This window comes from Zingiber officinale, chromosome 7A (genome assembly GCF_018446385.1).
Source record: "Zingiber officinale cultivar Zhangliang chromosome 7A, Zo_v1.1, whole genome shotgun sequence".
NCBI lineage: Eukaryota > Viridiplantae > Streptophyta > Magnoliopsida > Zingiberales > Zingiberaceae > Zingiber > Zingiber officinale.
In genome coordinates this window covers 86,756,952-86,769,991 of record NC_055998.1, presented here as the reverse complement: position 1 = coordinate 86,769,991, position 13,040 = coordinate 86,756,952, and the positions used below count along the sequence as shown (strand labels likewise).

Sequence of the window (13,040 nt, the reverse complement as noted above, 5' to 3'; positions counted from 1 at the left end):
TCCCACTATGAAATCCATGGAAATATCCTCCCACTTCCATTCTGGTATCTGTATGGGCTGCAAAACTCCCCCTGGTCTCTGATGTTCTGCCTTAACCCTCTGACAGGTTAGGCAGGTGCTGACATATCGAGCGATGTCTCTCTTCATCCCAGGCCACCAAAAACGTTTCTTCAAGTCCTGATACATTTTGGTGGAGCCAGGATGCATCGCATAGGGAGTCTTGTGAGCCTCATCTAAAATCTTTCTTTGTAGTTCCTCCTGATCTGGAACGCATAATCTGTCACCAAAATATAATACCCCGCTATCTGATATTCTGAACTCTTCACCTTCTGATTCTGCTAAACCTTGCTTGATTCTCTGAATTTCAGGATCCTGCTCCTGAGCTGTCTGGATGTCACCGAGCAAGGTAGACTCTAATGTCATAGTAGAGAGCTGTCTGACTATGAGCTCGAGACCGAAATCTGAGATCTCCTTCTGTAGGGGCGGTGACATGGCTGCTAGAGATAATAGGGTAGTGCTGGACTTTCTGCTGAGGGCGTCTGCTACCCTATTCGCTTTTCCTGGGTAGTAGAGGATATCTATGTCATAGTCTTTGACCAGTTCTAGCCATCTGAGCTGTCACATATTCAGATCCTTCTGAGTGAAGAAATACTTCAGACTCTGATGATCTGTATACACTCTGCACTGAGCTCCATACAAGTAATGTCTCCAAATCTTGAGAGCGAACACCACTGCTGCAAGCTCAAGGTCATGAGTAGGATAGTTCTTCTCATAATCCTTAAGTTGTCTGGAGGCATAGGCGATCACCTTGCCATCTTGCATCAGCACTGCTCCTAGTCCCAACTTCGAGGCATCACTATATATGTCAAAGCTATCTGCGTTCTTTGGTAGAGTCAGGATAGGTGCACTGGTCAATCTCCTTTTCAGCTCACTGAAACTGTTCTCACAGTCCTCTGTCCACTGAAATTTTCTGTTCTTTCTGGTAAGAGATGTCAGTGGGGAGGCTATCCTGGAGAAGTCCTCAATGAATTTCCTGTAGTAACCTGCTAATCCCAGAAAGCTTATGATCTCACTGGCGTTCTTGGGTCTTTTCCAGTTGCTCGCAGCTTCTATCTTACTGGGGTCTACCATGATACCATCCTTTGAGATGATGTGACCCAGGAAGGGCACCTGATCTAGCCAAAATTCACATTTGGTGAACTTGGCGTACAGCTGATTTTGCTGAAGGGTCTGCAATACTGTTTTCAGGTGCTCTGCGTGTTCTTCCTGAGTTCTGGAATAGATAAGGATGTCATCGATGAACATGATAACGAACCTATCTAAATATTCTCTGAATACCTTGTTTATAAGGTCCATGAAAGTAGCTGGAGCATTTGTCACGCCAAAGGGCATGACCACGAACTCGTAATGTCCGTATCTAGTCCTGAATGTTGTCTTGGGTATATCCCCTTCTTTAACCTTCACCTGATGATAACCTGATCTGAGGTCTATTTTATAGAACACTGCTGCTCCCTTTAGCTGATCAAACAGGTCATCTATTCTGGGAAGAGGATACCTGTTCTTGATTGTGACTTGGTTCAGTGCCCGGTAGTCTATACACAGGCGCATGCTCCCGTCTTTCTTCTTCACGAACAATACAGGTGCTCCCCATGGTGAGTGACTAGGACGGAAGCAACTCCTGTAGCTGCTCATGAAGTTCCTTCAGTTCTGCTGGAGCCATGCGATAAGGTGCTTTGGAGATAGGATTTGTACCGGGAATGAGCTCTATCTCAAATTCGATCTCCCTGTCTGGTGCTAGGCCCGGTAACTCTTCAGGAAAGACTGCTGGGTAGTCACATACGACTCGGACCTCTGCTAGCTGTTGGTCCTTGTCCTGACTGACATCGACTACATGCGCTACATCCCGAATCCATCAACCTCTGTGCCTTCATAGCTGAGAGAAACTTCTTGGCCTTTCTCCTGGGTTCTCCGACGAATTCGAACTGTGCTTCCGCTTTAGGTTGGAATATGACTTTCTGTTTACGGCACTCGATGGAGGCACCGTATTTGATCAAGAAGTCCATCCCGAAGATGACGTCGTAGTCGGTCATATTAATCACTATCAGATCGCAAAAGAGCTCTCATGCGCTATAGTGACCCCACCGCTCGAGCCGCGTGACGCCATGATTTCTCCCGAGGGTAACGTCGTAAGGAATGCTGAGTACCTCTGGAGGTACTACTAACTTCTCGGCAAATGCCACGGATATGTATGAATGGGTTGCCCAAGATGTTAATAAGACAGTTGTACTTTGTAAAATACTAATCGACCAGAATAACTGCCGAGGCATTTCTGCGTCCTCTCGGTGAGTGAGTAGATCCTCGCATTGGTCGTAGCTGAGGGGGCTTCTAATCTGGCTGATATGTGGACCATCTAAAGCGGCATCCGATGTAATCGAGCCGGCCTCCATCTTGAATCCCGAGGAAGATCGGTCTTGTTTGGACCTTGCTGGCCATATGCCCTTCCTCGTCATTTAAAGCATCCTCGTGTTTCACGACAAATTCCGGATGGAATTTCCCACAAGTAACACACTTTGGATAACTGGGTTGCTTGTTGGCTGGCCCTCCTTTTGGGTAGCTCCCTGTTTGCGCTTGTTCTGGAGTTCCTTTCCGATTAGAGCCATGGGAGCTGGGCCTCTTGCTTTCGAGTGCCTGAGCCTCCTTGACCTTTAGCTTCTGAGAGGACTTGCTTCTGCTGCTTGATGCTATTCTGGTAATGCTCAGTGATTAGAGCAATGCTAACTAATTCTTCTGTGGTTTGTGGCCTATGAACGCCACCAGCCACGTTCATTGCTATTTCCGGCCTCAGCATCTTGAGCATCAACCGGATTCGTTCCCTTTCTGTGCTGACTAATTCAGGGCATAGACGAGCCAACCTGTTGAATTTCTTCACGGCTTCCTCAACTGATAGGTTGCCCTGACGAAACTCAGTGAACTCACCGTAGTGACGGTTGGTGACCCGCACGTGAAAGAACTCCTCAAAGAATTCCTTCTCGAAGTCAGCCCATGTCATCTGGTTCACTGGGCGCTTCGCTCTGATTCTCTCCCACCACATACGTGCATCTCCTGTCAGACAGAAGGAGGCGCACTTCACCTTCTCAAGTTTTGGCCAGTCCAGAAGCTCCATCGTACTTTCCAGTGTTTTGAACCATGCCTAAGCTTCCCATGGTTCATTGCTGTCTGAGAAATTCTCTGGCTTGACTCTCTGCCACTGGATCAGATAGGCTTCTCTCTGCGTTCCTGCTGCTGGGGCTACTGGTGCCGTAGGCTGGACTGGTGCCGTAGGCTGGACTGGTGCCGTAGGCTATTTCCCGTTGCTGTTCAGCTAGCTGCTGCTGTAACTGAGCCACTAGTGCTGTAAGGTCTGGGGGAGGCACTGAACTGCCTGCCTCATGCTGGGGCTCAGTGGCTGGTGCCCTTCTAGCTGGGCATCCTCGTGTCATTTCTAAAGACATGCAGGACATACATGACTAACACAAGCATAATAGAGTAACTATTGTTATCATGTTAACTACTATCATAAACAAGCATGCTTCAGTTATATCTAAACATGAAAACAAGAAACATAAAGAAAGTGAGAGATGTTCTTACTTGGAAGCTGTAGGTACAATGCTGATGTGTGTGTAGGAAGTATGGAACCTGGCTCTGATACCACTCTGTAACGACCCGCCTCCTACTGACTAGGCTGTGAGGCCGATCGCTACGTTATGCTGTGCTAAATTACTATTGTGGAAATCTGGATTGATTAAAATTTTACTAAACTGATTACTGTAAAATCTGAACTTAATATTCTAGGTGTACCTAGGAGTTGTACACATGCTAGGGAAGAAAATCTATGCCTCTCGGATGTCCTGCTAGCTATAATCAGGCATTTCAATCGATCCATGAATCGATTGGGCTATCGGATCGATCCAGTGATCGATCCAGCTTGATGCTGGCACGGAGAAAAACCCTGGATCGGTCAGCTGACCGATCCATAAACTATATTGCTTCTGTATGCGGCTGGATCGGTCTACCGACCGATCCAGGAGTACACTGATCGGTCGGCTTGACCGATCCAGTGGCTCACTGATCGGTCGGCTGACCGATCTGTGAGCGTCCCAGCTGACCGATCCAGTGGCACAACCCAATTCTGATCGATCTGTAGATCGATCTGGGTTTCTGATTTCGAATCAGAACCCATGATTTCAGCACTATTTCGTGCCCAACTCATACACATCAAGTCTATAGCAGCTAGAAACATTTTTAACATGTATTAGCTAACATTTTAAACATGATATCACACATGGTTCACTAATTCATGGCATGCAAATGAACTATGTGTAGAATAATAAGGTTCTAACAGTTAACTAATTTTGCTGAAAGTTCTAATGCATAAATAAAGCTGGTTAGATCCCTAAGATCTTTTATTCCAAGTTCCTTTCACACACATCTTCATCGCATTGTCCTCCAGCCTCCGCTAGTCCATTTTCCCTTTACCATTATCTGCAGTATAAGGAAAAAGTATCTGTAAGCTTAAAGCTTAGTAAGAAACCAGCTACCTCACAAAACATGCACACGATGCAATTTATGTTTTGAAAACATGCTATTTGGAATACATATTGAACATAGATAAGCATGATATAGCAAAGTTACTAAGCACAAATACTGAAACATAGCATGCATATCAAAATCTGAACATGGAGCTAACTCATGGTATCAATCAGGAAGAACTAAACTGAAACTAAAACTGAACTAAACTAAGCTGATAATGAATTAAATCCTGATCACATAGGTGACTGAGAGTTTTGAAAACTGTATACATAAGTAGATTAAAATAATAATCATGTTGCTGAGGGCCCTGACAACTGTACGTGCTGTGCGCGCATCCCTAGCTAGACCCGGGATTGCAAGTTCCAAATCTAGTAGGGTTTACTAGGTTATCTGAACCTAGGGACGACTGTGGGAGTCCAACCCAATGGATATCTGATCCTGTACAGTGCCACTGCTGAAAATAAAATACTGAATAGCTGTACTGTTTTATTTAGCCGTTTCTAGGTTATATGAACCCAGAGCTAGGTTGTCTGAACCTAGAGGCGACTGTGGGAGCCCACCCGTTGGACATCTAGTCCCATGAAAGCTGTAATAAAGCTAATTAACTGGATCAATACGTCTATACGGCATTTGACTGAGCTGAATAAATGCCCACTGAATCAAAAGTTGTCCTAATCTTTTTATCGAGCATTTGGTGTGCTCTAACTCTCCTCTCTAGTAGGGAGACCACCTCTAGGCACCCGATAATGTCTAACACCTCAAACTGAAGAGGTCAAACGCGTCCGGCCCATCTAGAGGTGCTCGACTAATCCCTAAAGATGCGAGGAGGGTTAAATACACCCTAGATGTCGACAAAAATCCGAGTATAACTAATCTAAAAGCATGCATTCAAACAGAAGTTACTTATACTGCAGGTGAGGGGTTTCTTACCTCCTATTCGAAGTTTCTTACGATTCTAATCACTAGATTTCCGGAGGAGACAATCCTTTCGACGATCTTCTCGCGTCTAAGCGTTCCTCTCGCCGAGGGGAGCGTCCTCGTGTCGGAGTCATCGTCGGAAGGTGCTCCTGGGGCCCTAGGCTTGGTGCGCCGAGAGAAAAAGAGGAGGGAGAAGGGGCATCAGCGGTGAGGGTTGGAGTCGAGGAGAAGTTGCCGATCCAAACAAAATAAACCAAACCCCACTTAAATTTTCTATTTATATTAAGTGGGTAATTTCACCCAACTCTAATATAAATTTAATTGCCTCCCTTTTCTTTCAGCACGGCCCTGCTGGGTTCACTTGGTTTACTAAAGCTATCTATAAATCATAGGGTTCTCTAGGTCTCGGATTCAATTCCCGCGTAGGTTATTTTCGTTTTCTATTTATTTTTGCTACTTCGGCTATCCTAAAAATTCCATAAAAATATTCTAAAATTCCAGAAAAATCATAGAATATTTCTAAAATAGTTTGGAGAATTTTTGGGCGTTACAATAACATCATCATGGTCAGACAAGAGAAATGAGTATCTCTCAGGCTGACGACGTACCCTATCAGACCTGCGAAAAGTTATGCCTACTTGAACTGGTTGTTGTTCCTCAACTCTTTGTGGAACATCGTCATCCACAACACTTTGTGGTTCAAGTTCAATTTCCATCGAGGCATCAGTGCTATTGTTTGCATCTTGAACTTCTTTAAGATCGAACGCGCTCCCACTAGTCTTTCTAGAAACAAAGTCCCTTTCTAGAAAGACCCCAGTCTTTACCACAACTACCTTGTGCTGACTGGGAATATAGAAGTAATATCCCTTAGTTTCCTTGGGATATCCAATAAAATAGCACTTGTCGGATTTGGGTCCTAATTTGTCTGAGACTTGACGTCGAACGTAAGCCTCACAACCCCAAATCCTCATGAAAGACACCTGGGCATCTCTCCCAGTCCATATCCTATATGGTGTCTTTATCACGGCCTTGGATGGAACTCGGTTGAGTATAAAAGCTGCCGTGTCTAGAGCATAGCCCCAAAGGTATGTCGGAAGATCTGTGTGACTCATCATAGATCGTACCATATCTAATAGGGTACGATTCCTCCTTTCGGATACACCATTCCACTGTGGTGTTCCAGGAGGAGTGAGTTGGGATAGAATACCACACTCAGCTAGGTAGTCACGAAACTCATGGCTAAGGTATTCTCCACCTCGATCGGATCGAAGTATCTTAATACTCTTGCCAAGATGGTTCTGTACTTCATTCTAGAATTCTTTGAACTTTTTAAAGGATTCAGACTTATGTGTCATCAAGTACACATAACCATATCTACTGAAGTCATCAGTAAATGTGATGAAGTATCTATAACCGCCTCTAGCAGCAACATTGAAAGGGCCACATACATCACTATGTATGAGTCCTAACAAATCAGTTGCTCTCTCACTATACCCACTAAAGGGAGTCTTGGTCATCTTGCCTCGTAGGCATGACTCGCAATCTCATATGATTCAAAATCAAATGAGTCCAGCAAACCATCCTTATGGAGCTGGGATAAGCGCTTGTCATTTATATGACCTAAGCGACAGTGCCAGAGATAGGTTTGGTTCAGGTCATTTGACTTGAACCTCTTGGTATTTATGTTATAGATAGGGCTCTCAAGGTCTAGAATATAGAGTCCGTTTATCAGAGGTACACTACAATAGAACATTTCGTTTAAATAGACGGAACAACATTTGTTCTTTATTATAAACGAAAAACCTTTCTTGTCCAAACAAGAAACAGATATAATGTTCTTAGTTAAAGAAGGCACATAACAACAATCATCTAATTCTAGTACAAGCCCAGAGGGCAGAGATAGATGATAAGTTCCTACAGCAATAGCAGCAACCCGTGCTCCATTGCCTACTCGTAGATCTATCTCACCCTTTGTCAATGCTTGTACATTAGTACAAATGTGCGAAGCACATCCGGTATCTAATACCCATGATGAAGAAATAGAGAGGTTGAATTCTATAACATGTATACCTGAAGTAGAAATCTTATTTCTCTTCTTCGTAAGATCTTCCAGGTATTCTTTGGAGTTCCTCTTCCAGTGCCTTGCTTGTCCTTGATATAGGTGACAAAGATGTTCAACCATATCGTAAGCGCCCATCAACTCATGTTGCTTCTGAAGCTCAGAGTTCATGGTCGCGAGCATAAGACAGGACACATCTAATGCGTCATCTTGATGCTTCTTGTAAGCATCTCGGTCTGCTCACGTGGCAGTGGCAGGAGGAGCCTCCGAAATGGGCTGCTCCAGAACGTACAGTTTACGTTCTTGGGTGAGAACTATTCTCAGGTTCCTGTACCAGTCCAGGAAATTTGCTCCGTTGAGCTTGTCCTTCTTAAGGACAGATCGTAGAGAGAAGGTGTTCGTATTCGACGTCATGGTAATCTACAACAAAAATAAATGCAGAAATAAATATCATATTCTTAATCATTTAATTAGGCCTTTAACTAAATGATGCTCCCACTGAATTCTATAATTCATGTGGGACAAGATCCACATCATACTAACTCTTGAGTTAGCTTTGGCTAATACGCCCAAGACTTAGTATGATCGGTAGGTAACGATTACCAATTACATCTCTATGCAACTCTTGTTTATAGGATCAAAATCCGCATTTATATTAAAACTCAAGTTAGCTTTGGCTAATACGCCCGAGAGTTAATATATATGTGATTTTGACCTATCTTTCCAACCGTTGGAAGAATGCCTATAGTTATACTCGATCCAACCGGGTTAACTACAAATACTCAATCTAATTGAGTTGTACTCACCCATGCGTTGATAGGCGGGACTAAGATTATCCCTCCGTACCCTACCAAGATAGTATGTGTTGCTCTGCTTTGGCAGATTCAACAACAACATGCGATCGAGGTAGTGGTAGGTATCACGGCATGGTAGGCATTACGAGTTGACGTGATTTAAATCTAATATAAACGATGATGCGTATCATATACTCGATAGATCTAATCTAATCAAAGGGTGCATCATGTGCACGACTTAGATCTAATCTAATCGTAAGGCACTAATTAATTACTTAATTAATTAGCATGCATCACATACACACAAAACAATTAATTAAATAATTAATCAAATAATTTTGTGATTATGTCATGGCCCTACTACGATCTTCTCAAGCCAATGAGAAGATCGGATGGTCAACCTAAGGTCAATACACTACAACAAAAACTGCAAATGACAACGGATATTATCCGTTGTCGTAGGGTGAAAAAACCGTTGTAACTGAGGGTGTTGTAGAATGTATAGCCCTACGACAACGGTTTTGAATCCGTTGTCTTTGTAGACATTTGACAACGGTTTTTATCCGTTGTTGTATATATGCTCAAAATTTGGCTATGAAGGATACAACAACGTTTTAAAACCGTTGTGGTAGATAATTTCAACAACAGAAATAAACCGTTGTGGTAGACTTTTTTTACAACAGATATAAACGGTTGTGGTAGATAATATTTGACGCATTTTGTTTTTTTTACAACAATTTTAATATATTTTACAACGGATAAAACCGTTGTCTTTTATCACTTTTTACAAAAAAATTTGGTTGTGGTTTACCTTGTTTTTACAACATTTTTAACTGTTGTCTTTAATGTTCATTAATACCAAACAACCAATCTTATTTTACTATAAGCAAACCACCAATACAAAACTAAATATTTACTACATTAAATCCAAAATAAACATCCATATATAATTCATCTTGTAGCCACATATACAAAAATATACAAAATGAGTTGTTACTCATCAAAATACACATGTTTTCCATTATTGTTCTCCATATACATTAAATCACATGTTTTTCATTTGTTGTTCTCCATATGGCTTTTATTTTATAAATTAGCAAGGCAAGCTACATCCTAACAAAGTTCACTTCTTGCATCAAAAAAACTCAAGCCTCACGCATTGCTCGACCTGCAAGAGAAAAATTTAACAAAACTTATCAAATTCCAGAATTCCAAAAGGAGAATGTAATTAACCAATCTGTAGTGCAAATGAAGGAAACAAAAAGAGGTGTTTATTAGAGAATAACAGTACATGGAATCTACTAGGAGCAGTGATACCTAGCTTAGCATAGTTTACTAAATAATTAGCACCACTTGCAGCTAACATTATTTAAGTGAACTATGATCCAAGATCAAGAGAATCTATGCAAAGTGCATTACATCCATTAACATCTTGAAACAATATATTCATGTAATTTTCTGTGCCATTTTCCAAACTGCATTACCTTTGAGAATTTGGTATGCACAATATGCTTTTCCATTTTGCAAGTAACAAGTTGCCAGGAGCTGCAAATTGATCTGCAATAAACAGACCCATGACAAAAGCCGCATAAGTGAAAGTAAAAAACATAGGTTCAAAATCTTCCAATTAAAACTTGAACAAAAAGAATTGGATCATCATGATGAGTTATGGTAGGGTGAATTGTTTGTAGAGCTAAAACAATTCCATAAATTCTTCAAAATAGAAATCACATACGCACAACTTTAATAATTACATAGGACACCTAAAAGAACCAAAGTGTCAATCAAATAAGTGTAGATTAAGAGCTATAACATTCACTACATTCTAGCTGGAAAAATAGATTTTTCATTCCATTTCATCAATACAAAGAGAAAATCTAACAAATTTAGCTGCAATGCACCTGCAATTCACGGGTAATTTGCATTGCTCATCCAAGCAAAAGTATATAGAGCAAACTATTAAGAAATCAAACTGCAGTATATAGATGTTTTGTATATCAATATACTATGGATCATACACAAAATGCCTTTACAAGCTCTTCATTTCATTATTCTCAAGCAATCACTAACATGCATATAGATTAAATGAGTGATGCGAAAACTTACCACATGTACTGGAAGTGCTTGTAGATCCACAAATCTGAACTTATCAACCTTGTTTTCTTTTTTCATCTTTTTGAAGAGAAACCTTCCATTCAAGCAAAAAAAAATGTTAGTATGCTAATACAAATAAAATGAAAAAAATGAGTGATGCGAAAACTTACCACATATAAGCAACCAGACAATTAGCAGATATTGACTCCAACTCATAAAAAAGTGTGATATCTTCAATGTTCACTAGCAATTTGTACCTAATATGCCAAGATGAATAAGTACAATCATATGGCACAATTCAGCAGCAAGAGCAGTAGATGAATAAGTCTATCAAATCTTTCTTGCAACGTAGTTACCTTTGCTACAACTATAAGTGTAACACATGCCTGACCCTTTATCTCCAGCTCTTGGATCTACTTCCAAGACTCTACCAATAGGCCCTGCTGCAGCACTAAGACCAGCACCTAGAGAAAAATGCATTCGGCTGCAAAATGTCTTAACTGCTTTGGAACCATGAAGTACGATGATGTAGTCCATCAACTCCCCTCCAATCTAGTGTTGTTAAAAAAACAAAAATGATCAGATGAGGCAATCACTTAACCTTAAAGTTAGTTTGCTGAATAGTCGTATTCCAGGAAAGTTAAGAACTAAAGGCAATTTATAATTTTCAAATTGCTAAAAAAAACTGATAATTTCCAGTATGAATCTTTGCCATAAGTTCATTTCATATTTCAGAAAATGTCAATTGTAATGTAAAAACAACCAGAAATTTGTGATGGTATTTAAATATTATTGGAAATAGTCATGCACAAAGTTCAATGGAGAAATAAGATCAAAGTAGCCACGGCTTGAAATCTCATGTTGTGCTAGACTGGTCAACATGACATGTATCATTCCGATCAATTTAGAATCCAATATTGATCAACACAGATAACCTATCATGTGCCACCCGTGTAGTTCATGTCAATGAGTGTGTTGTGTTGACCCTTGACGTGCTTCGGCATGCTTCAACACACATCAAGCAGATTTTTTAAAAGTTTTTTAACTTTTTTTCCAAAATTATAATTCAATTGATTGTCAAATTATTATAATCTTATTTTAAAACTATACAAATTAAGTAGAATAAAATTATACGAGTAAAACTTAATATGAATTTTTCTCAACATGCACTGAAGTAAAAAAGGAAAAAAAAATCATCTCTACTTTAACTATCTAAATTGATATAGTTTATTAAAAGTACAAAAAAAACTCAATGAGAAAGAATTAAATGAGTAAAACCTATCTCAATTCATCTTGGCATATTAAACACGTGTCAACTCGTATGGGGTTTCAAGATTGTACGTAATCTCGAATTGTAATGGGAGAAGTCAGGACCTTCCTGTTGCTGCTGTTCTTCTAATTTCCTGGATTCAGAGGCATAAAAATAGCAACTATAACAGTGATTTAATATGAACAAGCAGCATAGATAGCCATAAGATTCGAAAAGAACTGGTAAGAAGAGTATCATACCTTCGCTTTCGGTGTCAAAGATTGTATATTAACTTCTGCATTAAAGAAATCTGTTTAAAGATTGACAAAATGTGAAAAAGAAAACATGAAAATTGTAAAAGAGAACAGAGGATGAAATGGTGCTAACAAAGGTTACATGGTCTGGCAACAATCCGACATTCTTCATGAGGATGAAATGGTGGAAGGCCCCTTCAGGGTCCCCATTTTGTGCTCTTCCTGCAATCACAGTATGGCAAGAGACCACATTGAGGAAAGACAATCCTCTCAGAACCCTTTCTCCTTCTTCAAGATGACCACTTCTCATGTACATGTGAGCTAGAGAGCTCCCAACACACATGTCCTGCTCAAACCCATTGATAACCACGAAGGCATGGATTTGGCGACCAGAACCTGCATCCTTCAATCTGGCGCAGCATCGCAAGGTGCTCCCCAAACCAAACTCATCGGGACGCAGGCCCTCCCTCCTCGACCTCAGGAAGCACTCGAGTCCCTCCTCGTCGAGCTCGAAGTGAGCCAGCCCGGCAATCATGGCGTTCCAGGTGGCGAGGTTCCTCTCCGGCATTTCATCGAACAGCTTGCGGGCAGCGTTGATGTCCCCGTTGTGGATGAGGCCGCCGATGAGGATGTTGAAGGACATCACGTTTCGACACGCCATTGCGTCAAACACGACGCGGGAGTCCAAGTTTGAGGTACATGTGGAAAAGGTGGTTTCCAGTGAAGCGGTGGAAAGAGGCAGCACCGACGATGGCTATGATTGCGTGGAGCTGACGGCCTAGGCGGAGGGAGTGCGGCGAAGGGAGTAGGCAGCAGGCGTTCAGGAGGTGAGAGAAGAGGTTGGGGTCGGACCATAGCTGGGGTCAGATCGCCATCTTTCGGAGCACGATGAGAGGAAAACGATGGAGGCTGGGAGAGGGGGAGATGGTCGTGGCTGTGGGAATGGGAATGCGACAAAAAATACGGAGGGGGAAGGGATTTGAGAGATATCGAGAAGTTTCTGTTACAAAAAGACGATTGGAGCTATGGACAGTGTTGGGGTCGTGGAGGAAGAAGGGAGGGAGGGAGCGGAGGCCGGAGCTGCCTCCCACCAGTTCATTGAT

At 41.6% G+C, this 13,040-nt stretch overlaps 1 protein-coding gene across 1 annotated transcript; it reads right to left on the bottom strand.

The window, feature by feature from the left end:
• Nucleotides 1–9,492: 9,492 nt before the first annotated feature.
• Nucleotides 9,493–12,598, bottom strand: LOC121999495 (pentatricopeptide repeat-containing protein At2g41080-like). Its single transcript, XM_042554169.1, has 4 exons — nucleotides 12,080–12,598; nucleotides 10,826–10,986; nucleotides 10,605–10,691; nucleotides 9,493–9,508 (listed from the first exon to the last, which is right to left on the bottom strand). Exons 1-4 carry the CDS (start codon nucleotides 12,596–12,598, stop codon nucleotides 9,493–9,495), a joined length of 783 nt encoding a protein of 260 aa, XP_042410103.1.
• Nucleotides 12,599–13,040: the final 442 nt, after the last annotated feature.